The 27,727-nt window shown below is 39.6% G+C and overlaps 1 protein-coding gene across 1 annotated transcript in view; it reads left to right on the top strand.

The window, feature by feature from the left end:
• Positions 1-27,727, top strand: part of slc49a3 (solute carrier family 49 member 3) — a 382,878-nt gene that overhangs the window by 334,489 nt on the left and 20,662 nt on the right. Inside the window, exons 2-4 of the mRNA XM_061726482.1 lie at positions 22,926-23,084; positions 24,180-24,396; positions 26,952-27,028. Coding sequence (XP_061582466.1) covers positions 22,926-23,084; positions 24,180-24,396; positions 26,952-27,028 — 453 coding nt within the window. The remainder of the gene's footprint in view (positions 1-22,925; positions 23,085-24,179; positions 24,397-26,951; positions 27,029-27,727) is intronic.

The following is a 27,727-nucleotide window of genomic DNA, read 5'->3' as shown; positions in this document are numbered from 1 at the left end:
ACATACGTATACATACACATACACACACATACACACACACACACATAGCCACAAAGACATGTACACACACACGCACGCACACACATATACTCACACACACTCACTCACACACACACACACATACACACACACACACACACACACACACACACACACACACACACACACACACACACACACACACACACACACTGGCCTGTTCACCTGCATGCTTGCTCTGTAGTTTTTGGGGTTAGTTAGCAGTAGCTTAGTTCAGATTGTGATTTGGGTTGATTGCTGTTCGTGTTTTGGTCGGCTCCAAGTTGGTTTTGTTGGTTTGGTGTTTTGCTTGTGGTTTTTGGTGCAGATTTCCAGTGCTTGACGTGTGTTCCTGCTTCCTGGATTGGCAGTGGATGTCGTCACCCCACCAAAAAAAAAAAAAGATCACTGGGTTTGTATGTATATATTTATGTATGTATGTGTATGCGTATGTAGGCGTATATATGTATATATATTAAATATAGCAATAATGCACATATATATGCCTTTGGTTTTTACCTGCATGGTATCAATCGTTAATATGAGTGCAGACAAGGTAAAAAAATAAAAAATAAATGAAGGTGGAGGCCAAGAGGTACGGAGTCCCTAAAGGGACACAGATTTTTTTTATATATACCCGGTAATGAGTTTTACGTGCGCGTGTTAAACCTTTACACCAACGCAGAGCCTACGCCGTAGGCTCTGCGTTGGACCATAACGGAACCATAATTTAGGCTTACGCGCGCGCGTAAAGGTTTCACGCGCGGGTAAAACTCATTATATATAAAAAAAAAAAATCTGAGTCCCTTAAGGGGCTCCGTAGAGTGGCCCGGTGTTGTGCCAAAAAGTGATTGCCTGCCAGAATTTGATTTCTTCTGATTTCTGGCCACGGGAACGCGCACAGCAGCCCGTTGAGCGACAGCGCTAAAACGTCAGATTTTCAGATTATGAAGCTCAAGAATGAGATCAAGTCAAATTTAGGCAGAAACAACTTTTCATTAACTGTATTTGGCCTTCAATCAATATTTGGCAGGTAAAAAGACCCATTTTCAGGGGAGAAATCAGATTCTGGCAGACAATCACTTTTTGGCACGACACCGGCCCGGCGCGTCCTCCACCGCTGCTGCTGCACCAGTACCAGTACCAGCACCAGAGTCCTGACAGGGACACGATCAGCGCTATTATATTATAAGTCTGATATGTGATGACATTAAGAGTATGACATGAATCTGGCTTCATTTCACCACCTCACCGCCTGCGTCGCCAGTTCCCCATGTCTTCAGAATGTTCCTACAGGAGGGTCAGTGTTGCAGTAGGGATACGCACATTTTTCCGTTAGTTTTTTCTTTTTAAATCCCAACCTTTGCGTAGAAGGTGCTTGCACATCTTTCAAGCCCTGTTTTGTGCGCACGCGAGCGAGCTTTTATAAATGACTGGTAACTTGAAGGCGGTCCCTACATGACTGGTAGCAAGTTCAAGCACGCCCTGTTGAGCCACATTTTGTAATAACGGTGCATTTCGTAATAAACTACCCCAACGCATTTTGTAATAGATTTGGCCACATTATGTAATAAGTTATTACATTTTGAGAAGATTATTACAAAATGCACTTGCAACTTTTTTATTCTCTAGAAAATGTAATAACATGGTGCATTATGTAATAACAATTCTAAGCATAGTTTACTTGTTTGTTATTGGCCTATATAATTCCAAACTTCAAATAGGCAACTAAAGTTATATTTGGAGTTTTATACATAGATTTATTGGCTACATAGCTCTGAGGGAAATTGCATAAAAAACAACAAAAGTTACTCTTTTATAAATTCCACAAGATTTTTTTGCTTGTAATAAGAAGATAAATCTTGTCCCGCTGGCAGATTTTTCTATTTATTTCAAGTGAAAATGTACTTGAAACAGGTGAAAATTGTCAAATAAGTTATTTTTCTGGTGTTATTTTTCTGGTGATGACTCTAAATGTTGAAATAGCAGTAAAACCACATTCATTGATGAAATGACTTAAGGGATTGAAAGGAGGGATGGCAGTTTTACAGGGGGGATGATTTGGACCGTTTTTATTTCAGGGGGGGATGATTTGGACCGTTTTTATTTCAGGGGGGGATGATTTGGACCGTTTTTATTTCAGGGGGGATGCCATCCTCCCTCATCCCTCCTCAACTCCAGAACTGCCACTGACTGAACACCAGACAAGAGGAATTAAAGTTTTGGAGAATAAACGTGTCCACAAAGTAAGAGGGTTGTGTAACTTCCTCCCACAGTAAAACGCTTTAGGCTCGTTGGGACGGAAACGTTACACGTGTTTGGAAACACAAAGCTGTGGGATGGATTTCAGAACAAGCTTAGTCTACGTATTTAAAGTGGCGTAAACTGAACAGAGCTGTAAATACACGCCTGAAACTGGGATCTTTATCTCTGTTACCACAAATGTACAGTTTGCCACAGACAGGAATTGCCAACAAATCGTGGAAAAGAGGGAATAAATTGACTCCTTTTAATGATTCTATTAATATCGTCAGAGCTGGGTAGTAATGAGTTACATTTATTCCGTTACATTTACTTGAGTAAGTTTTGGGAAATGTTGTACTTTTAGGAGTAGTTTTGAATCACTATACTTTTTACTTTTACTTGAGTAGATTTGTGAAGAAGAAACTGTTCCTCTTCCTCCGCTACATTAGGCTACGTTGAGCTGTTACTTTTCTTTTATCCCTTTTATCCACGTACGCGTCAATCTCATGACATCACTGGGTGATTCTTTGGGAAAAATGTTTGTTTTTGCATGTTTTGTCACATTTACACAGACTCAAACACACACAGAGTTTCTATGAGTTCATGTTTGTTCTAGTTCTGGTTAAAAAAGAAAAGTACAAAGGCTGGAAATTTTGTGCTACTTGTGCTTAATTTATTTTTTTATTAGGTTATTATTTTATTTATTTTATTATGTATTAAAGTAATTGAATTTACTATTTTTTATTTTTTATTAATTTAAATTTAATTATTATTATTTTTTTATTTTAATTAATTTTCCTGAAGATGATTATTTTGTACTTTTGTCTGTTTGAATGGTTGTGTTAAAAAAATAAATCAGACGTTACTCAAAAGTTACTCAGTACTTGAGTAGTTTTTTCACCAAGTACTTTTTAACTTTTACTCAAGTAATTATTTGGATAATTACTTTTTACTTCTACTTGAGTCATATTATTCTGAAGTAACAGTACTTTTACTTGAGTACAGTTTTTGGCTCCTCTACCAGCTCTGAATATCGTGTTTAATAAAGACAAAAACACTAGTTAATGCAGGAATGTTAAGTTCAGGAACAAAAGTGAACATTTCTTTACACCGTGAATTCACATATAAATGCTTTTATAGCAAATAAGTCACACGTGGATGAAAATATAAGCATTGGCACCGTAAACGTCAGATATTAAACATGATTTCAGGTAAGAAAAGTACGACAAAAAGAACAAAGTTTGAGCCAAAGTTTGAGCCTTAAATAATGAGAAATAATGAGAAAAAAAGCAGAGATTCAGCTAATGAAAGACTTATTTATGTACACATTAGTTAGTAACATCAGTGGCATTTAAAACATTTTCAAACAAGTTGAAGGGATGTAATAATACATTTAAAAATCAGTAAACGTATTTCATGTGAAAACAGTTACAAACCATAAAAGTCATGAAATATACTGCATTATGAACATTGTGAGATTCAAACATGAGGCTAAAATTACACAGAAGATCGATTTTATGACTCCTTTTCTTTTCATTGCTGCAATTTCAAACTGGTTCTTCCATTTTATGACACAGTTAATATAATGAATAAGCATTTTTTTTTTTGCATGCAAATATTCTCTTTTAATTCATCCTATTAAATTGGGTGATTAAGTTTTATGTTGCTCAAAAGTATTTGATTGAAAAAAAAAGTCAAACTTTTATATGCTCATAAACATTCATTTACAGTAAGTGTTTTGCTGTTAGTCTTTATTGACAGATTCTAAAATCTGACATTTTTTTGCACATCACTTATATCTAACTGGCTGGATCAAGTTTGTATTCTAATGTATAATCCCTGCAGGAATGTGAACCGAGCTAAGATGACACTGTTAGTAAAATAAATACATTTTATGTTTAACGTTAGGAAAAGTTAATAAATGATAATATAGCAGAGTAAAATAAACAAATAAAAAGTGTAAACGTTAAAACACGACCTCAGGGGACAGCAATGTTTGACACAACAGCAATAAGAACGAACACAAAGATGTTTATCCGTTTTAGGAGTAAAACTGTGGAACTCAGTAGATAACGACCTTAAACTAGCAAACTCAATAAAATCATACAAGATATTATTCAAAGCAAAGGTAATGGACACTTATATAAATGCAGAATAAGCAAACAAAGCAGAATGTACACATGCATGAGATAAAATGACAAGTTAAATTGGTTTTGTTGGTTTCCTTAGCAACTTTTCACTTTCTGTTTTCAGAGCTATTATTATTATTATTATTATTACAGTTATTTAAGCTATTATTATTATTACTATGATGACTATTATTATCATCATCATCATCATCATCATCATCATCATCATCATCATCATCATCATCATCATCATCATCGTCATTATTATTATTACTATTACTATTATTAAAGTTATTTAAGCTATTATTATTATTATTATTATTATTATTATTATCATTATTATTGCTATTACTATTATTACAGTTATTTAAGCTATAATTACTATTATTACTTTTATTATTATCATCATCGTCATTATTATTATTATTATTATTATTATTATTATTACTATTACAGTTATTTAAGCTATTATTATTATTATTATTATTATTATTATTATTATTATTATTATTATTATTATTATTATTATTATTATGTGTAGCCTCATGATACTTCATTTGTTCTTTTTGTATATTCTATTCTGTTAAAAGGTGGTAGATAATCTTTCTGCTTCAAGACCAGACCTTTTCGGTCAAAATAATCACAATGTTGACCAAAGAAAAACCTGTTATCTTGTTTGTTGATTTTTATGTTTGTGATTGACCGTAATAAATATGAACTAACTATTGAAGAGTAAAGGGTAATTGATTATTTATTCCTCCCACGTGCCTCAATCTAAATACAACAGGCACGAGGAAGAGGGAGGATTCGTGACGTCACGTGACTTTACAGAGCTTGACAAAAGAGAAGAGATCTCACTCCGCTCTTCCTCAGAGAGAACCACGGAAGAAAACTGAAAGGCAGCCCGTGTGCTGCTGCATAAAGCAGAAATGTGTTCAACAGAGATCTTATAAATGAGTTAAATAGAAAACTTAACTTAAATCTACTTCCAGTCCATACGGAAGAGTATAAAGGCCAGGCAGGAGAAAAAATATTTGAGAGGGGAAGATTTTTTTTTTATTCTGCACTTCGAGAAAAAAAGTTGAAATGTCGAGAATAATGTTGAAATACAATTTCAAGAATAAAGTCAAAATTTTGACTTTTTTCTCAACATTTCGACTTTTTTCTATTCTATTTCTATATTTCTGGATTATGTCACGTGGGGGTGTGGGGTGTAAATTATCATGTTTTCAAAAACGCAACATACTTTTATAACTTATAGGATGCCAGTATTTTTAATTATGGAAAATAAATGAATAAAAACTAAAACGTTAATTGTATATAAGTATTCATCACTTACTAGGAAGAACATCCTTTTTCAGCAGTTATGGCTACAAGTCTCTTTTAATTAGGGCCCGAGCACTGACAGTGCTAGGGCCCTATTGTATCCGTAGGAATTGTTTTTCTCGTTTTTCTTGTTTTTCTTCCGACGAAATGATGGCCTTTTTGCCCCCTAAACGTGCCCCAAAAGTCACCAAATTTTGCACCAAGTCAGGCCTGGCGATAAATTAGATATTTAATGGTTTGCATTAATGGGCGTGGCCTAACGGCTCAACAGCGCCCCCTAGAAAACTTTGTGCCTCAAGCCCCACAATACGGTTTAACGTACATGAACGAAAATCGGTACACACCTGTATCATGTCGCAACTTAAAGAAAAGTCTCTTGGCGCCATGGCCCAAACCCAACAGGAAGTCGGCCATTTTGAACTAATCGTGTAATTTTGGCGAAATGTATGCCATTCCTTCGGCAGTTAATGCGGCCCGAACCGTAACGTGCACCCAGGTGTGTTATACATAAAAATATGCGTCTCCATCCTGCAATGACACACATTACTTTTCTCAGTCAAAAGCGTTACCGTGGCGATGCTACACGCCAAAAAGCGCGCCCCCCCTTCATCTGATTGATCCATATTTGATAGTTCCTATTTTCTGCCATAACTTTTGAATGGTTTGATATAAAGACTCGTGTCATTGAACTTCGTTTTGAGTCCTTGACCTTTATTGGTGGAAATTGCACGCGTGAGGGCCCGTTCATCGCTGATTGCAGCTTTAATTATCTCTGGATTTTAGGACATTTTTTAAGACTAAAGGGGCAACTCCTTCAAACACGGCTGGTTCTGCAACTGCAAATATAAACCAGTCTTTTAATCAGTTTAACGCAGATCCTAAATCCGGACTGATGTCTTGGTGTTTGTTACATGATCTTGTTTGAATGAAATCTCACAAGTGCATGCTTTTATTATCTAGTATTCTTGAAACAATGCAAGTGCCCCGGCATCTTGATTCTTTTTATTAAGATAAGAGAGAGATAAGATAATCCTTTATTTCTCCCTCAATGTTCAGCAGCAGTAACTTAACACACACATGCAGGGGACGGGGGGGAAAAAGTAAAAAGTAAAAAAATATATATGATTACGGAATATAGACAGTATATACAGTACATTGCAATGGAAATAAAGTAGTGCGAAAGACAAAAAAGACAAAAAACAGTGCAAAAAAGCCGGTAGAATGTGTGAGGTAGACAGACAGATATTACACATAATGGTATTGCACATGTTATGATTATTGCAAAATTATTATATTATATTATTATACAATAATGCTTATTGAAAACTAAGCAATTTATATAGAAAAAAAAGAAAATTATGTTGTAAATTTAGAAAAAAAACTACTTTTGTAATTGTTTTTTCAGTCAATGCAAAACCCTTCTATAATAAGGAGTTATCATCATTTTGCTCAGACAAATCAAACTATTGATTGATTGATTGTAATCTTTATTTCGAGCATACATAAAAAAACGATTACACAAAACAACAAAAAAGAATATAAATAAACAGTCATTAAACAAAATCAAAGGGAAATAAACCTTCATGGAAAGGAATAGGGGGAAGTAAAAAACGTATGAGGTCCTAACGCTCGTTTCTATTTCAATTTTGCTTGAAAATAAAAATGAGAAAAAATAACAGCAAGCTTTACTTTATCAAAAATTATACCTAAAGAAGCAAGTTTTATTGGGTTTTTTCATGTAGACCAGCGGTCAGCAACCCAAAATAAAACCAAAAAACAAATATGTCTGGAGCCGCAAAAAATGAAAAGTCTTGTATCAGAATTAGAATGAAGGCAAATGGCGAAAGGCGAAATGTCGAGAAAAAAGTTGAAATCTCGAGAAAAAAGTCGAAATTTAGAGAAAAAGTCGAAATTTAGAGAAAAAGGTTGAAATGTCAAGATTAATCTTGAAGTACTATCCCAAGAAAAAAGTTGAAATGTTGAGAAAAAAGTTGAAATGTTGAGAAAAAAGTCAAAATTTCAAGAAAAAAGTCGAAATGTCGAGAAAAAAGTTGAAATGTCGAGAAAAAAGTCAAAATTTAGAGAAAAAAGGTCGAAATGTCGAGATTAATGTTGAAGTACTATCCCAAGAAAAAAGTTGAAATGTTGAGAAAAAAGTTGAAATGTTGAGAAAAAAGTCAAAATTTCAAGAAAAAAGTCGAAATGTCGAGAAAAAAGTTGAAATGTTGAGAAAAAAGTCAAAATTTCAAGAAAAAAGTCGAAATGTCGAGAAAAAAGTTGAAATGTTGAGAAAAAACTTGCAATGTCGTGAAAAAAGGTTGAAATGTCGAGATTAATGTTGAAGTACAATCTCAAGAAAAAAGTCAAAATGTTGAGAAAAAAGTGGAAATGTCGAGATTAAAAAGGAAAGGAAAAAGGAAAAAAAAGGAAAAAAAGAAGAAAAGAAGAAAAAAAAGAGAAAAAAAGGGAAAAAAGAAAAGAAAAGAAGAATAAAAAGGTCAAACCTTTTCTAAAAAGCTCCAGGAGCCACCAGGGCGACGCTGATCCCTGATTTAGACGGAGCGGCTCATCGTCTTCATAGACGATCTTTGTCCGGTACAATGACAGTTGTTTCCTGATTATAAACATGATTATTTTACTGACTTTTCCATTTCTGCATCTGTTTATCAGCTCAAAATGACAACACAGACCCCTGGAAGAGAACAGAACTGATCCACTAACTGCTTTTATTGGCCGTGGAGCCGCTTTTATTGGGATTTTACTAAAGCATTATGTTCTGGACGTTTGTGCAGTTAGTTATCTAACCGGGTTTTTCTTCCTGAATCCACTGGATTTGTCATGGACACCAGCGTGGAAACCCAGAACTCCAACTATGGAGCTGTTTCTGCAGGAATAACCACGGAGAAGAGGAAGTTCAGGGTTTACAGGAGGAGGTGGTTTGTTCTGCTGCTGCTGTGTTTGTTAAACTGCTCCAATGCCACGGTGAGTCTGGCTTTTATAATGTATTAAGCCTGATTTATGGTTCTGCGTTAAATCGACGCAGAGCCTACGCCGTAGGGTACGCGGCGACGCGCACCGTACGGCGCGCGTAGGCTACGGCGTAGGTTCTGCGTCGTTGTAACGCGGAACCATAAATCAGCCCTAAGGTATATTATACAGAGAGATATTGTTTCTAAACCTGCAGCAGTTTTCTATTGGAATAATTTATACAGGACTGTCTGAGAAAATTAGAATATTGTGATAAAGTCCTTTATTTTCTGTAATGCAATTAAAAAGAAAAATGTCATACATTCTGGATTCATTACAAATCAACTGAAATATTGCAAGCCTTTTATTATTTTAATATTGCTGATCATGGCTTACAGTTTAAGAAAACTCAAATATCCTATCTCAAAAAATTAGAATATTCTGGGAATCTTAATCTTAAACTGTAAACCATAATCAGCCTTAAGGTATTATTATTATACAGAGAGATATTGTTTCTAAACCTGCAGCAGTTTTCTATTGGAATAATTTATATAATGAGATAGATTGGAAAACACATGGGTCTTGTCAAGAAAATTATTATTACAAACAAAGTAAGATAAATTACTTTTAAAATGCTTCAGTAATGCTCCAGTCAAGACCAATCTAGTTAAATATAAGATAAACATTGACACACTGTTCTTTTTGTGGTAATGTGGATGAAACATTCTGGAATTGCACATATACTCATATTCTCTGGATTGACGTTAATCATTTTATAAACGCTAAAGTTGATTCTTCCTTTAAGTTGAGCATCCAACATGTACTATTTGGTGTATCAAAAAATGATATGACAAGCCCAGACAAAGTATATTTAATCAACCTTCTCTTAATTATTGCTAAATATCATATTCACTGTACTACATTTCCTAGCCAGTGTCCAAATATAATTGTTCTCAAAGCTATATTGATATCATACACAGTCTTAAATAAAGCATAAACCCCAAAGCGGTTAAAACGAGAAGCTTATGTGAAAAATATGATATTTCCTGATTTAAAAAATATATATATATATTTTTCCTCCTTAAACCTCAAGCCTTCTATTTTATTTTGATATATAATTTACTGTTTTTAATTTGTAACTGCATTTTATCCTGATGTTTTGTACCTTTGCTGTATATATCTGTCAATAATTTAATGTAATATCATGTATAAACACGATTTTACATTGTAATGATAGTTAAAAACAGATGACCTAATAAATAAATACAAAATAAAACAGGTAAAGCATGGAAAACCAGTGTTACCACAAAAAGAAAAGAGATATCAAAGTCAAAGTCAAAGTAGCTTTATTGTCAATACTGTATGTCAAGACATACAGAGATCGAGAGGGACGTTTCCCACCTCCCACGGTGAACATGTAAACATATAAACATATAGACATATAGACATGTAAACATATAAACATATAAACATAAAAAGTGCGCAGGCGCAGGCACAGCGGATGGACAGACATTCTTAAAAAGTTTAAAGATAAAAATAAGAAAGATAAAAATATAAAAAGATCAAATAAATACAACACGACACAACGTACTATTTCTGGAATGAGTGCAAATGGCAATTATTTAAATAAACAGTAAACGGTGGATATGGACATGATACGGTCCAAAAATGCACAACAATCACAATCGCCCCCACGGGGGGTGGGGCCGGGGTCCGGGTCCGGGGATCGGGTCTCCCCTGACCGGGGGGTGCACGGGCGGGCGCGGCGGCGGGGTGGAGTCATTCTCAGGTGTCTATGTCTTATGTTGTCAGTATGAATGGGGGGATGTTGGACCGTTTCCCCCTCCGCCTGGGGGCTCCGGCGGTGCCGGGGGCGCCCGTGGAGGTACGGTGGGGCCGCAATGCCCGGGCCTGGCGGGCCTCGCAGGCGGTGGGTTGCCTCCCTCCTACTTCTCCGCTCTGTGGGGTTGCTGGTGGCCTGGATTCCGGGTTCTTCCTCGTCGGCCTCTGGTCTCGCGGGTGGCGGGGTTGGTCCCCCCCCCCACTATAGATACACTTCAGGTGGAGTTTTGTTTGGTTTATTACACACACACACACACACACACACACACACACACTTAGCCACACATACATATACACGCTCAAACACACACATAGACATATACACTGGTTTGTTCACCTGCATGCTTGCTCTGTAGTTTTTGGGGTTAGTTAGTCGCAGTAGTTTAGCTTAAACTGTGATCGGATCTCGAGATTTGGGTCGATTACTGCTCGTGTTTTGGTCGGCTCCGGGTCGGTTTTGTGTTTCCTTTATGGTTTTTGTTGCAGATTTGCCTCTGTGTGTTCTTGCTTCCTGGATTGGCAGTGCATGTCAGATAGATATTTGATTTTTAACATTGTGGTTAAAGGTAATGTTTGTGCTTTTCCTACCTGATGGTAGGACAGGATGCGTTCCATCCCTGATACGTCATCCGTCCACAGTCAGTCGTCCTTTTTGGCGGGATTGTGGGAGTAACATGATGTATTCAATTAAAACCAGGAAGTGAAACTAAGACTACAAACCAAAGTGACCCACATTTATATATAACTTACAAAAAGGCGACAGAAGCAGTAGTTTATATTTTATAAGCGACCAGTAGAGTCCACCTCTATGACATGCAGCTCCTTCACAGATACATTTGTGTCCACCAGGTTACTGCCGCTCTCTGTATTAAAGTCACCACACCGTCTACCTTGTTATATGGGAATTATTGATTTAACAAGACGTAAAAGTTTGGTTCAGAGTTGTTCAAACGTTGAATGGAGACACAGCTTCTGTCTGCTGGACTTTGGACCTAAACCTTCCTCCCCGCCGCTGAAATGAACCCTGGGACTTCATCTGCATTTGCATTTACATCACAAACGTGTGTCGGCCAGCGGCTTCAAATGCTATCAGTCCACTGAATAGGAATGTATGTATAGATGGGATACTGTCTACCCGGTAGATTTCTGTCATTATTCTTTGGGTTGATAATGGCTTTCCCAGCTACTGCTATTGAAAACCAAACTTAGGCTCAGTAGATGTTAATCCTAACCCTCACCCTAAACCTAACCCTAAACCAGGGGTCGGCAAGTAAGTTTGGCCTAAGGTTAGGACATGGACATTAAACACATGAAAAACCCATGAAGCACCTATGAACAGTAGCACAGAATAGTCGGTACGTGCACACGGAGCGAGTGAGAGGATATGCAAATGAGGCGGATTTTCCGACGTATTTTTACACATATAATAGACGTTTTACCATTTAAAAGACCAACAGCAAAACTCAAGGTAAGTTACGTCTTACCATTTCAACAGCTTCAGGAGTTTTGCCGGGAGTCTGCGCCTACGTCACTCCTGAATGTTTGTGTGCACCTCTAATTAAGGCCCCCCTATGCTACAGGTGACAAGGAACTATACCGAATTGTGCGCGTCCGGAATCATGAAGATTCTACTCTTATTTTATTTTATCTTTTCTAAATAAAGGCTTTGAATTCTCTATGAAATTGTCGTTTTTGTGATAGTAAATAATAATTAAAAAAAAAATAAAAAATTATTTATCAGATTTTCAATGTCATCTGGCGGGCCAGATATTATTGGAGATGGGCCAATTTTGGCCCGCGGGCCGCCAGTTGCCGACCACTGCCCTAAACCTAACCTTAACCTAACCCTAACCCTAACCGGTGACAAAACATCTACTGAGTTTAAGTTTCGTTTTCAATAGCAGTAGCCATTATCAACCCAAAGAATAATGACAGAAATCTAGCGGGTAGACAGAATCCCATCTACTCACATCATTCAAGGTTCTGATTACACATGATACATTCATATTCAGTGGACTGATAGCATTTGAAACAGCGTCGGCGCACGCCTGACATTTCGTCCTGGCCCAGCGACCATTTCCAGTTTATCCATTTTACACGAGTCCTACATGTTGACATTTAGTTCTCATTCGGACAAAACAGCCACAAAAATCAGCAACTTCCTTCGTCCGGCTTCCTTGTTGGCATTTTGCTGGAGCCAATTCTTGATTTCCTCTAATGTTTGCATAAGTAGGTATCGCTCCCCGGGGACGTCGTCTTTGTGCGGCTGAGCGTGCCTGGAGGCGAGTGTGCCGCCCTCAGTCGTGGCCTGGAGGCGAGTGTGCCGCCCTCGGCCGTGTTAGCCGGGGTGCCACGTTCCCTCGCTGCTCCCGCGGGACTCGTCCTCTCTACGGACGCCTTTGTTTCCGGGGAGCTGGTGCTCCAGCGGGAGCTGGTGCTCCAGCGGGAGCTGGTGCTCCAGCGGGAGCTGGTGCTGCAGCGGGAGCTGGTGCTGCAGCGGGAGCTGGTGCTGCAGCGGGAGCTGGTGCTCCAGCGGGAGCTGGTGCTCCAGCGGGAGCTGGTGCTCCTGCAGGAGCTGGTGCTCCAGCGGGAGCTGGTGCTCCAGCAGGAGGAGCTGGTGCTCCAGCGGGAGCTGGTGCTCCAGCGGGAGCTGGTGCTCCAGCAGGAGGAGCTGGTGCTCCAGCAGGAGGAGCTGGTGCTCCAGCGGGAGCTGGTGCTCCAGCGGGAGCTGGTGCTCCAGCGGGAGCTGGTGCTCCAGCGGGAGGAGCTGGTGCTCCAGCAGGAGGAGCTGGTGCTCCAGCAGGAGGAGCTGGTGCTCCAGCGGGAGCTGGTGCTCCAGCGGGAGCTGGTGCTCCAGCGGGAGCTGGTGCTCCAGCGGGAGCTGGTGCTCCAGCGGGAGCTGGTGCTCCAGCGGGAGCTGGTGCTCCAGCGGGAGCTGGTGCTCCAGCGGGAGCTGGTGCTCCAGCAGGAGGAGCTGGTGCTCCAGCAGGAGGAGCTGGTGCTCCAGCAGGAGGAGCTGGTGCTCCAGCGGGAGCTGGTGCTCCAGCGGGAGCTCAGCTGGAGGGGCAGCGTTCCCGACGGGGCAGATAAACGGCTGATGAGCCAGTTAGGCGTCAATCCCCGTGACATATACGGACCCTCGGGGTTAGGATGAGGAAATCTGCAAAACTCTTGTAATAGACTGTTAATGATGGTGCTGTCTTCAGGTCAAGGAAGGAGGAAGAGAAGAAGGGAGGAAAGAAGGAAGGAAGGAAGGAAGGAAGGAAGGAAGGAAGGAAGGAAGGAAGGAAGGAAGGAAGGAAGGAAGGAAGGAAGGAAGGAAGGAAGGAAGGAAAGAAGGAAGGAAGGGAGAAAATACGGAGGGAAGGAGGGAAGGAAAGAAGGAAGGAAGAATGAAAAGAAGGAAAGAAGGAAGGAAGGAGGAAGGGAAGAAGGAAGGAGAGAGCAGGAGGAAAGAAGGGAGGAAAGGAAAAAGGAAGGAAGGAAGGAAGGAAGGAAGGAAGGAAGGAAGGAAGGAAGGAAGGAAGGAAGGAAGGAAGGAAAGGAGGATGGGAGAACAGGAAGGGAGAAAAGAAGGAAGGAAGGAAGGGAGAAAAGACGGAGGGAAGGAGGGAAGGAGGGAAGGAGGGAAGGAAGGAAGGAAGGAAGGAAGGAAGGAAGGAAGGAAGGAAGGAAGGAAGGAAGGAAGGAAGGAAGGAAGGAAGGAACAGGAGAATTAAGTGATTTTGACCCAAATACAAGGGTTAAAGCTCGAGTACAAATCATTGATTTTTTTTCTGTACAGTTCATTAAATACAAACTTCAGAGCAAAGGAATGAAGAAGTTTCATTATAGATTAAAACAATCCTTGAAAACTCAGTTTACGTGACTCTATTAAAGTTTAATTTCCATTCACCTCCACGCTCAAGTCTCCAAACAGCATCAGTTCTGTTATCATGGTTATGGAAAACACCACGAGGTCCTGGTGACTATACAACCCCAAATCAGCTAAAGGTGGAATAATATCAATCATCCAAATTAGATCATAGAAGAATTACGGCATTTTCTTTGTTAATATACATCCAATTGCACATTTTAGGATTCAAACATCCTAAAGCTGTTTCAGTTTTATCCACGGATGGTCTGTTGTCGTCGTACCTTTATCTTCCTCAGCTACACTTTTATGACGTGTTCAGAAATGTGGTTTTGTAATGTCTCGTTGAAAACTGCATGGAGATCCATGTGCTTCCCTGCACTGATGCATCCACCACAGAAGTGTGAATTATCTCTTCCAGGAGTATTACCACCATGGCCGGTTTTAGGGAAGGCAGGGGGGGGCTGTTCCCACCCAATCAAAGTTATGGGGATCTTTTATTTTTTTATAATTTTATTTTTTTTATAAATATAAAAAAATATCACAGAATATCTGTACTGTTTCTGGTTGGGTGGGCACTGCGCATCATTTTTAGACACAACAATGAACGCATACCGCAAAAGTGTGTCTCGGCGGAGGGACCCGGCGTCCCAGGAAAATGAGAAAAACAGAGAAGTTCAGAACAGCAGACAGAGACACACTGAAGGCTGATTTATGTTTCCGCGTTACACCAACGCAGAATGGTGCGCGTCGCCGCGTCGCCGCGTCGCCGCGTCGCCGCGTCGCCGCGTACCCTAACCGTACCCTACGGCGTAGCCGTGGCAACAGAGCCTGCACGGCACCGCACCGCCACCCGCACCGGCGCTCTCCGCCCTGGCCGGGATGGAGAGAGGCGTCTCCAGACTGCCGCGGCACCTTTTAAATCAACGCAGAGCCTACGCCGTATGGTACGATAGATTGATAAAAAAAAAAGCAAAAAACATCAAATAAATGCAGCCTCAACAGGGCACAAGCCAGTGTCCTATTTGTGCCGCTGTTCTTTTCTTCTTTTTATCCTTTTTTTCTTCTTTTTCCCTTTTTTCTCTTTTTTTCTCTTTTTTCTTCTTCTTCTTTTTTTATTCTTTTTTTCTCTTTTTTTCTCTTTTTAAATTTTTTTTTTCTTTTTTTTCTCCTTTTTTTCTTCCTTTTTCCTTTCCTTTTTAATCTCGATATTTCGGCTTTTTTCTCGAAATTTTGACTTTTTTCTCAACATTTCGACATTTTTCTCAATATTTTGACTTTTTTCTCGACATTTCAATTTTTGTCTCAAGATTGTACTTCAACATTAATCTCGATATTTCGGCTTTTTTCTCGAAATTTTGACTTTTTTCTTGACATTTCGACTTTTTTCTCAAAATTTCGATTTTTTTCTCGAAATTTCGACTTTTTTCTCGACATTTTGACTTTTTTCTCGAAGTGCATAATGAAAAGAAAAATCTCCCCCCAGTTCTAACTAATATAGATACATGCAGCATGTGTTTCTTCATTCTAAGGCTGATACAAGACTTTTCATTTTTTGCGGCTCCAGACATATTTGTTTTTCATGTTTTTGGTCCAAAATGGATCTAAAACATTTTGGGTTGCCGATCCCTGCGCTAAACAAACTGACATTTCGTCCTGACCCAGCAACCATTTCCAGTTTATCCATCTTACACGAGTCCTACATGTTGACATTTAGTTCTCATACGGACAAAACAGCCACAAAAATAAAAAAAAAGCAAAAAACATCAAATAAATGTAGCCTCAACAGGCCAGTCTCCTATTTGTGCCGCTGTTCTGCCATTTTTTGCTGCTTTGCCAAAAATGCTACCTAATGGTTTTCTACCTTTGCAGAGCTACAATTTTTGTGTTTTGTTTTTTTCTGTGTTTTACTCCCTGGAACACTTCCTTGTCTCTTACCAGGCCGTCATTGTAAATAAGAATGTTCTTTATGACCTGCCTGGTTAAATAAAGGCCAATGACCGAATTAATATCAAATAAAGCAATAGAATTGGGTTTTTTTCTCTTTATCGTATAATGTTCACAATGTGTAATGCATTCATGTCATGGGTAGTTTATTTTGACGGATCAAATACTCAACCAGGGGCGAAAATCCCGGGGGGGACAGGGGGGACAAGTTCCCCCCCATTAGTAAAGCTGTCCCCCCCTAGAATAATTTGAGACAGAATTAATAATTTTGGAACAATGCAGTAGTATTTCGTAGTGATGCACCAAAATGAAAATTTGTGGCCGAAACCGAAAATAATAATAAACAGTAAAATCTCATTACACTTAAAACAAGAGTCATTACCAGAAAAATAACTTATTTGACAATTTTCACCTGTTTCAAGTAAATTTTCACTTGAAATAAGTAGAAAAATCTGCCAGTGGAACAAGATTTATCTTCTTATGACAAGCAAAAAAATCTTGTTCCACTGGCAGATTTTTCTACTTATTTCAAGTGAAAATCTACTTGAAACAGGTGAAAATTGTTGTTTTTTTCCAGTGATGAGTCTTGTTTTAAGTGTAATGAGATTTTTTTTAACTAAAAATGAGACATTTTAACTAGAAATAAGACAGATATTCTTGTTAAGATTGTGGGTTTTTGTATCAGTGTATTATGCCAGATGTGCTGTATTATTGCACCTTCAACCTAATACCGTTGTTTTGTTTTGCTCTAAGAAAGGTCTTCTGCCTGTTTGAGATAGAGATGAAAATGTCAAAATGCTGTATTAAAGGAAGGCTAAAACTTTTATTCCTTGTCCCCCCCCTGGATTTATTTTCTAAAATGTTACTGTTTATTGTCCCCCCCAACTATGAAACGGGATTTTCGCCCCTGTACTCAACATCCCATATTATCCATTTTACATCCTGCAAGAAATGATTGGCGTGGCAATCAAACTTTGAAAATCCACTGTGCGCATGCGCAGAATCACAAAGTAGCATTTCAAGCAAGGATTGGCAGAACACCGGTCCCAAGCCCGGGTAAATGCAGAGGGAAGTGTCAGGAAGGGTTAGGGTTAGTAACCGTGGAGAAGATAGATGAACTGATATGATGACAGCATAGTTTTCTATGCATTTCAGGGTTTGACCCCCCAAATGTTTTTTCATCGCCCACCCTACATTTCAGTCTGCCCACCTTAGTGGGCCTCGCTAAATCCGGCCCTGATTACCACAACTTTAAACCACGTCAGAGCCTGGATTTTTAGTGATTGACTTGACCTCACTGATTGAGCATGATTTTTTAATTCTTTTTTTAAATTTGCATTATGGAAAAACAATTGCAGATGAATATTATACCCTGTATCCCCATTTTTCTTTCCAACATTGCTTCACTTGTGCACATCTGTCTAAATGTCCCCCCACAGCAGTTCAGCTGGTTGTGATCTGGACTTTGACACGGTCATTTTAAAACATTGATTGTTTGTTTTCTGGCTATTCTGACGTAGATTTGCTGCCTCTTTTGGCCCTCTTTTACTCCAACCTTTGGCTGTTAAACAGACGGCCTCACACTTGTCTCTAAAATCTTTAAAATTTTGCACACTTGCTCATAATCAGTTCAAAAAGGACCAATGTTTAGCTGTAACTGCACCTAAATCTTAAGGAAGCAGTAAGGGGGGACTTAGTAGTGCCTACGTTATCATTTATTTTGGCACAATCTTTATTGTATAAATCAATGTTATGCTGTGTATTTAATATGAGGTTGTCTTTACCTATTACGATCAGATATTACTTTTAGGTATTATTGTTTTTACACAAAAAAACCTGATTGAATTTAATGTACAGAAAGATTTACCACAAAACCTGAGATTTTTTACAGTTGGTAAAGTAACTCCTCCAACCTGGTCCTGACCTGTGAGATAACGGTAAAGTGTGGGGGGAAAAGCTAAATCCCTTCTGAAGCTTTCCCCCCTGCAGACAAAACTGCCTTTGTTTGTCTCAATCAGCTTAGCCGCTCGCGTCAAATCTGCAGCATAAATTAAGTTCATTGTCCAGGACGGAGAAGAGTGTCGCTGCCGCTCCGGTCGCTTCGCTCATTTAGGTTTTTTGGTCCAGTTAATTTGTGTTTTCAGTCAGTAAAAGTGCTAAAAGTTTGAGAGAGAACACATAACAACGTCTCCTAAGATCAGAAGGTAAAACCACAATAAACACATGTGGACTAACTTCTGTTGGGAGTGTTTAGTTTTGTTTTGGGTCATTGTCCGTTTGCAGGACACAACCTGCAACCTGCGATCCAGAAGATCTTTGAGATTTCATCGTAGCTGCACAGATTCACGACACACGGCTGTGCGATTAATCGATTTTAAATCTAAATCGGATTTATTAATCAAGACGATGTTAAAAAAAGGAAAATCGGAAAATGGATTTTCCTTTTTTGCAGCTGGCTGCATTACAAACAGAGCTCGTCTAGTCATCTTTGTTTGGTCAAGAACATTGTAAATGTTGTCACTTTACTAAACTCAAGGAGGATTTACAGGATCTTTCAATTGCACTTCATTCCCAATAGGGAAATTTGTTTGCTATTTTTCTTTAAAAATAAAGATAAAATATTTGCAACAATTTATTCCATTGTCTTTTGTAGTTTTACCAAAAAAATCTAAATCTAAATCGAAAATCGTGTTTTTAGAGAAGAAAAATCGGGATTTTATTTTTGTCCAAAATCGCCCAGCCCTAAACCACGACCGAGCCTCTTCCATGTGTCACGGGAGCTGCCGTCATTCTCCCAGAAGCCCCGTTGGTTCGGCGTCCTCCTCGGCCGTCTTCCATCAGGTCCTCCTCGGCTGGTGTGACCTCAGAGCGTCTTTGGAGTCTCTTTAACATGTTGCTATGGTCACCAACTGACTTGTCCAGTTTCGTTTGATTCTGTTGAACCACAACTCAAAAGAACGTTGCTGATTTTCACAAGTTATGATGTATTATTACTTTTGACCATTTTAAAGGAGACCTATTTTGAAAAACAGGTTTTCTCTTGCTTTAACATATATAAAGTGGTCTCCCCTCAGCAACTCAGAGAAGGAGGAAAGCAACTAAATTCTGCAGTGTCTGTACAGCCGCCCGGATGATCGTCCAGTGTGATGTGGATCTACGAGACAATAAGATTCTGCTCCTGTCGTTACGTAATGAAAATACAAACCATGCCCACAACTATAAAAGTGTGTAACTGCATGAGAGCGTCCGACTATCGTAGCACTGCGTGACATCGTCTCTCTGTCCATCTCCCTCCAGCAGCTGAACTTTATTGAGGTTTTTGTAGTGAAATGAGGAGAAATCATAGAGATAACTTCTCATTTCAACTAACTGGATCAGCCGTTCCTCATCCGTGACTGTTTCCTACAGCGCTTTCAACCGGCTTTCAACGTGAGTGACAGGAAGAAAATAGAAGCAGGAAGTCCGACAAATGTTCAGCTCAAAACGTCCAGTTAGGACAGTCCAATAGAAAATAAAGACATGGAATTGATTTTGTCGCTGACGCTCACTCGCATCGCATGCAGTTATGACACGGTAATTCCGCCGGCCGGAGCTTCCTCCATTTTTTCGTAGCGGTGTATCACGTCATTCAGGCAGCCAATCAGCACAGAGCCTCATTATCATAGCCCCGCCCACTCAGAATCCTGCATAGATAATGAGGTTAGAGAATGGGAAGATAAAGACATGGCTCAGAGGCTGAATCTCTAATTTATTTAGCAAAAACAATCAAAAGCTTGTTTTTAAGACATTCAAGGCCTGTTTTAAATAGACATTAGATGCCATAATAGGTCTCCTTTAAGTTCTAGCAGGTGTGCATAAATGCAAACCAGTTTGAACTAATCAGCAACTGTTGCACGTAAAGCTGTGACGTATTTGAAGGTTCTCCTGATTGTAAAGATCCTCTTTGGTTTTAGTTTTCTCTGGTGCATTTCCCGTTACATTAGCTTCCCGTGAGAGCTAAGTGCTAACCAGCACACTAACACCCTCGTGATCCTGACCTAAGCACTAGTCTGTACACTTGTCTCCTGGTTCCTCATTTCAGTTTAGATAGCAGACACTTAAACCAGAGTGGTGTTTGATACACAGATCTTCTTCTTCTTGAATCTTTATTTCGGCTTGTACACACTTTTTACAAAACAAGATGAAAAGGTAAAAAAAACACTTCTTTAGCCAAAAAGGTGTAGTTTATAGTGCCGACCCTTTTTATCTTATGATCAGCTTAAATATGAGACATTAGCATTGCTCTGTGGAAACAAACAAACATAAAAAGACAAAAATAAGTAAGACAAAATAAACATTCTACAATGTTTTTGATAGTATACTCTATATTCATAGTGTTTTATATTTATTTACAGTATTTTCTTTAAACATTTCCTTAAACTTGAAGATAAAACTACACATTTTTAGGTCGTTATTACAACTATTCCATATTTCTTTAGCCTTAACTGATGTTCATCTCTTTTTAATATTAGTTCTTACTGTCGTCATCTCAAACATGAGTTTCAGGTCAGAGTTTCTTTTATTTGGAACAAATCCTGAATGTAGTTTGGAAGCAGTTTCTGCTTTAAAGGCAAATAAAACAGTTTTCTGCTCTACTATGTCATGGAATTTTAAAGTATTATATTTAATAAAGAGATTATTTATTGGTTTATAATAGTCAGATCTATTAATTATCCTTAAAGCTCTTTTCTGTAACAGGAAAATAGAGTTTGTATTTGTTTTATAGGTGTTACCCCATATCTCCACACAATAAGTCATGTATGGAACTATGAGTGAGTTAAACATCCAAAACTGTGTCTTTGACAGAAAAAATAATTTGTTTTATTTAATATTGCTAGGGTTTTGGACATTTTTGATTTTACACTATTTATATGTGATTTCCAGCTAAGTTTATCATCAATTATTACCCCCAGGAACTTATTTTCATAAACTCTTTCTATTTCCATACCACTAATTTTAATTGTTATTTGATTTTTTTTTTCTGGTGCCAAAAATTATGAACTTAATTTTAGTTAGGTTTAATGATAACTTATTGATATCAAACCATGCCTTTACCTTTTTTCAGTTCTCCTTCAACCACATTCAGCAGCTGTTCCAAATTCTTCCCTTCCCTGTGAATATATGACCTTTTTCTTTTTGAACCGTATAGTTTTTTACATTTCCAGCAGGACGACTGTGGTCCGGTGGGTTTTGTCCTCTGGGCTGTTTTGCGTCTCACAGATTTATGATTGAGAGACTTGCACCAGGCGTGTTCTGGGCAGTCCTGATCTGATTTAATATTTCCCGCTATGAGACTGTGCTGAAGCTCAGCAGACGTTGCTGGACCAGTTACATTTGTCTCTCCGTAATGAAGATGTGTGATTAACGTCACAGGTTTTCTGTGAAAGCGCTTCCCAGCAGATACGTGTCCATGTTTTCTTTCTTACAAAATCCGCGGTCAGATCGTTAGTTTTCGTGATTGTTTTCTTTGCACCAGGCTGCACGGGAGGAAAAATATTAGACAAATTCTATGTCAATGTGAAGGAGCTTACACATCCACAACTCTCCCACCACTGGAGAGTTGGTCTGGATCAGCGGTCGGCAACCCGCGGCTCTAGAGCCGCATGCGGCTCTTTAGCGCCGCCCTAGTGGCTCCTGGAGCTTTTTCAAAAATGTTTGACCTTTTTTTCCTTTTTTCTTATTTTTTCTTCTTTTTTTCTTTTTTTTCTCTTTTTTTCTTCTTTTTTTTCTTTTTTTTCTTTTTTTTTTCCTTTTTTCTTTTTTTTTCTTCCTTTTTCCTTTCCTTTTTAATCTTGATATTTCGACTTTTTTCTCGACATTTCGACTTTTTTCTCGAAATGCATAATGAATAAAATAAATCTCCCCCAGTTCTAACTAATATAGAAACATGCAGCATGTGTGTCTTCATTCTAATTCTGATACAAGACTTTTCATTTTTTGCGGCTCCAGACATATTTGTTTTTTGTGTTTTTGGTCCAATATGGATCTAAAACATGTTGGGTTTCTTAGGAAGAAAACAAATAACAAGCTTTTATATAACTCAAATACTACATATTTTTTCCACAAATATTTTTTTTTTCAGTTCAGTCTTATATCACATTACCGTTCCCGCTGTATGTTTAAACCACGTTTTGAAGATGGTTTCTTGTTTTATATGGTTTTGTGCTTTGCATCGTTTCTCTATTTGCAGCGTTTGATGATGCTGCATTTGTCTTTGTTTTTTGCAGCAGGTTTTTTCATTTGCACCACGTTCCTCTTTTTGTAGCTCGTTTTTCTTTTTGTGAATTTGAATCGTTTCTGTACTTGAAGCCGTTTTCCTTAACTGAGACGCGTTAGGCCGTTGCAGTGAGTTTGGCCCTCGTCGGCCACCGTAACTGTTGCATTGTTGACTCTGTTTTTCTGTTTGTCTTCCTCTTTTGAATGTCATGAGTTGTTTGGCAACAAACTTTTCCCCCAGAGGGGACAATAAAGGTTTCAATCAATCAAGACGGTTGATTTGGGGCTTCAGTCTGGGGATCGAACCCCGACCTCTGACTAAACTCTTCTGTGTGTCTTCCCAGACGTGGCTCACCTTTGCCCCGGTGGCGGACCAGTCTGCCCAGTACCTGCAGGTCCCGTTGGAGGACGTGAACTGGTTGTCTCTGGTGTACATGCTGGTGGCCATCCCGCTGAGCTTCGGGACCACGTGGATGCTGGACAGCCTCGGCCTGCGCGTCACGGTGAGGCCACGGCGGCAGCGACCGGGCACACGGGAGTCTGCTGGAGTCTGGGGAAAAAAAGAGAAACATTAAAACATGATACAATTGAATTTTCATTCATTTTTCAGATCTATAATTGATGCTGTAATTATTAGGGCCCAAGCACTGACAGTGCGAAGGCCCTATTGTATCTGTAGGAATTTTTTTGTTCTCGTTTTTCTTCCGACGAAATGAGGGCCTTTTTGCCCCTAAACGTGCCCCAAAAGTCACCAAATTTTGCACCAAGCCAGACCTGGTGAAAAATTAGATGGTTTGCATTAATGGGCGTGGCCTATTGGCTCAACAGCGCCCCCTAGAAAACTTTGCGCCTCAAGCCCCACAATACGGTTTGACGTACATGAACGAAAATCGCTACACACCTGTATCATGTCGCAACTAAAAGAAAAGTCTCTTGGCGCCATGGCCGAAACCCAACAGGAAGTCGGCCATTTTGAACATTTTTAATTAATCGTGTAATTTTGGCGCAATATGAGCCATTCCTTCGGCAATTAATATGGCCCGAACCGTAACGTGAACCCAGGTGTGTTACACATCAAAATGTGCGTCTCCATCGTGCGACAACACGCATTACTTTTCTCAGTCAAAAGTGTTACCGTGGCGACGATAGACGCCAAAAAGCGCGCCCCCCCTTCACCTGATTGGTCCATATGTGATAGTCCCTACTTTCTGCCATAACTTTTGAACGGGTTGTGATAAAGACATGTGGGTGGTGTCATCGGACTCGGTTCTTGACCTTAATTGGTGCAAATTAGCCCCGCCCCTTCTTCTTCTGATTGGTCAATATGTGATAGTTCCTACTTTCTGCCATAACTTTTGAATGGTTTGACATAAAGAGTTGTGGGTGGTGTCATCAGACTCGGTTTTGAGTCCTTGACCTTCATTGGTGAAAATTGCACGCGCGAGGGCCCGTTCATCGCTGCTTGCAACTTTAATTGTATTTCTCTTTATATTAGATATTTTCATGCAATTAAGTAGTTTGCTGAAGCGCAGAGCAGCTGTTGAATCTGCTGCAGCATTTTCCCCGCCTTCACGTCTCCCCGTCCCCCTGATCTCCAGCTGATCCTGGGCTCCTGGCTGAACATGCTGGGGGCGGCGCTGCGGTTCCTGGGCACGCTGGCGGCCGACGGCTCCCGGCTCCGGTTCCCCGTGGTGATGAGCGGTCAGACCTTCGGGGCCATCGCTCAGCCGCTCATCATCTTTGCTCCCACCAAGCTGGCGGCGCTGTGGTTCCCCGACCACCAGCGGGCCACGGCCAACACCATCGCCTCCATGGGTGAGTTCAGTGGAAACACTTCAGATACTCAGATAAAACAGCGTCTTTAGGTTGTTACATGTAAATACGAATAGGGGGAGGATTTATGGCTCATTGTGGCCGTCTGTCCATCTATCCATGGATTCATCCATCCACCAATCCATCATTCAATCTATTTGATTTGATTTGATTTATTTTGTACATGTAAAAAACAATTCAAGATAAGAAAACAAAACAACAAAACAAAGAATGTCATACTTTAACACTTGATATCTTAATTTACATGTGCCAAAAAAGGAGTAGGAAGAAGTGTAAACTTATTTAATCCTACCCACATTCACTAATCATTTAACCTGTATTTATAAATATTCACACACTGTACTCACATTGCTAAATAACAGTATTATTATTATTATTATTATTATTATATACTGTAATTATACTCACTCACATTCACTATCCTATTCACCCATCCAGAATCAGAATCAGAATCAGAAAAAGCTTTATTGCCAAGTCAGACATAAATCAGACGAGAGAACTTGACTCCGGTTCACACCGATGGCACCATCAATACGGACGCCATTTCTTAGAGGAAGGATGACACCTTTATTAAAACCTAGTGTCAAGGTGCAAAAAAAACACCACAGCACAGAAAAGCAACATACACACAACAAAACAACATCATAACTTGCATGGGTATGGGTGGTGGGCAAGTCTGTGGGGGTGGGGAGGGAAATCCCGCCATCCCGCCATCCCGGCACAGTTCATCCAAGTGAGGGCCTTCGTGGCGCTCGAACCCGGCGACCGTGTCAGGGGGCCTGATAAGAGGGGGGGCTGGGAAGGCGTTGAAGATGAGGGGGGTGTGGTTATCAGTAAGTAAGTGTGTGTATGTGTGTGTGAAAACTTCGTCTCAGAGCTGCTCCTCAGCCAATGTCCTTGATGTTATCAGACTGCTCGGTCAGTTCTGAAAACAAGTCCACGGATGTTCCTGAGAGGGGAGGGCTAGTGGGGGCAGAGTCCCTTATTTACATTCCACCAGGGAGATTGTGACTGGAGCAGCGGGCCAAGCTGCCCTGTCAAGGTCAGATTATAGAATCAACAGTTGTATTGAAAATAAACGAAACAGACAGACTCCAGTAATTTTCCATCAGCCTTAAGTCTCTGGTTCATCAATGGCGACTCCAAACAGACGAATTTGTGATCAATTCCCGCCAAGCCGAACTTCCAACTTCTCCAAGGTCTTCTCCATCTTGCCAATGAGCTCAAAAACCGCCGCTAGCCTGCGATTCTGTTCAAGAATCGCATCCAGCTTACGACTTTGCTCCCCCAACGTTAAAGTCTGAGTGTTGATCGGCGCGCTTGACCCTTCAGCCACGTCCGGCATCTCTGAAAGAGCCAAAACAGCTGTCGACGACTTACGCGTTTGTCGATAGGCCAGGAAAATCCCCACTCCAATTAGAAGAAATCCTGCTATCATAAATCCAATTATGAAGCATCTTCAACGTCCTCGACAGACAGGATCGCCAAACACAACGGTTTCCAGTATTGGTAGGAATCCATTGTGTATCCAGCAAAAAATGTCCCATCGGGGCAAGAGGGCTCCCTTACCCCCTGACTTCTCGTCGCAAAAATTTGGTCAATTGTGCTGAGAGACCAGTTAATCAATTCCCTGATTGTAGAATTTCGGAGGAGTGAAAAGGAGACAAGACAGGACAAAAGCAGTAGCAGGGCAGATAGGGAGGGAGAGGAGCAGAAAAAGCGCCCGCCTTCGCCGAGAGCCATCCATCCATCCATCCATCCATCCATCCATCCATCCATCCATCCATCCATCCATCCATCCATCCATCCATCCATCCATCCATCCATCCATCCATCCATCCATCCATCCATCCTCTTTACAGCTGTTCTTAACGAGTGTACTTGTATTTAATTTGACTTCACAGCTGCTAATACTACTAATCAGAAATACATACACATCTTTTTATGTTAATTAGTTTGATATAGTGTATGTTTACTGTTTGAGACTTTTAACTGAAGAATTGGATTTACTCTAAGTAAGATTTACATTTTAGTTTTTTGGAAAATATTTTTTTAACTTCTTTGAAAAAGAGCCAAAGTATGTTTCTTATTATTAATTTAAATTTTTGTTTTATTTGTACAATTCTTTCGGGTGAAAAGAAGATTCAAGATTCACAAATAATGACACAAATCTACTGATATGAAATATGTTTTTTCCTTTTTGTAATTCATTAATGATGTTTATTTAAAGTTTTTCAGTTTGATCCAAATACTAAATAAGTTACCAAAAGTTATAAATTTAATGAGGCAAAATGTAATTATAATTATTACTATTTTCACGTATATTTTGTGTGTCAGGTTTTTTCTAGCATTCGTACACTCGAGGTGGTTTAATGCTTTAAAGTGCAGTGAAATCATCAAAATCTCTCGTTTTGTGACCACAGAATAATTTCTGCCAACAGAAATATTGATCATAAAAAGTGTTAATTCCCTGCCCTTTGTTTAGTTTCATGTAGCCAAAAACCAAATTAACCGTCTCCTTCGCTCCTGCTCCTCAGCGAACCCTCTGGGCATCCTCATCGCCAACATCGTCTCTCCGGTGATCGCCCGATCCTCCGCCCAGATCCCAAACCTGGTGAGTCGACGGCGTTCCCGGTGTCAGGAGCTGGAACTTTACAGTTAAACTGGGATAAAAGTGAAGAAAAGATGAAATGTGGCTCAGTTTGCCGTTTTCTGATAATCTGGTGATGCAGCGGTCGCCACCAGTACTGGAGTTGTAAAAAAGAATCAGGGGGGATGGTGGATTTTATTATATGGGGACAGATAATTTGTGCTGATTAAAAATAATATAATATATTGCAAATAATAGCAATAATAGCACATGGATGTGTTATTTGTGTATACACATAGAGGATTTTGTTGTACGCGGATGATATTGCTCTCCTAGCTGAATCGGAGGATGACTTACAGAAAATGTTGAATTTACTTATGATATGGTGTCACAAATGGAGATTATTAACAAATCAAAGTAAAACACAGATTATCCATTTCAGGAAAAAAGTACTCCAAGAAGTAATAAGAATATTAGGTTTGGGGAGGTAAGATTGGAATACACATCTACATATAAATATTTAGGATTTACTTTTGATGAATTTATGACGATGGAAGCTGGAATTAAGTTGTTGGCAGATTCAGCTGGGAGGGCGTTAGGGTCTGTGGTCAGCAAGATTAAGATTTGTAAAACTCTTGGATACTCTACCTACTCACAACTGTATGATGCCTGTGTCTCCCCCGTATTAAATTATGCTTCAGGGGTCTGGGGATATAAGGAGTC

Source organism: Cololabis saira, chromosome 7 (assembly GCF_033807715.1).
Source record: "Cololabis saira isolate AMF1-May2022 chromosome 7, fColSai1.1, whole genome shotgun sequence".
Lineage (NCBI taxonomy): Eukaryota > Metazoa > Chordata > Actinopteri > Beloniformes > Belonidae > Cololabis > Cololabis saira.
Note: the sequence above shows the minus strand (reverse complement) of the source record. Positions and strands in the feature narration are given on the sequence as shown.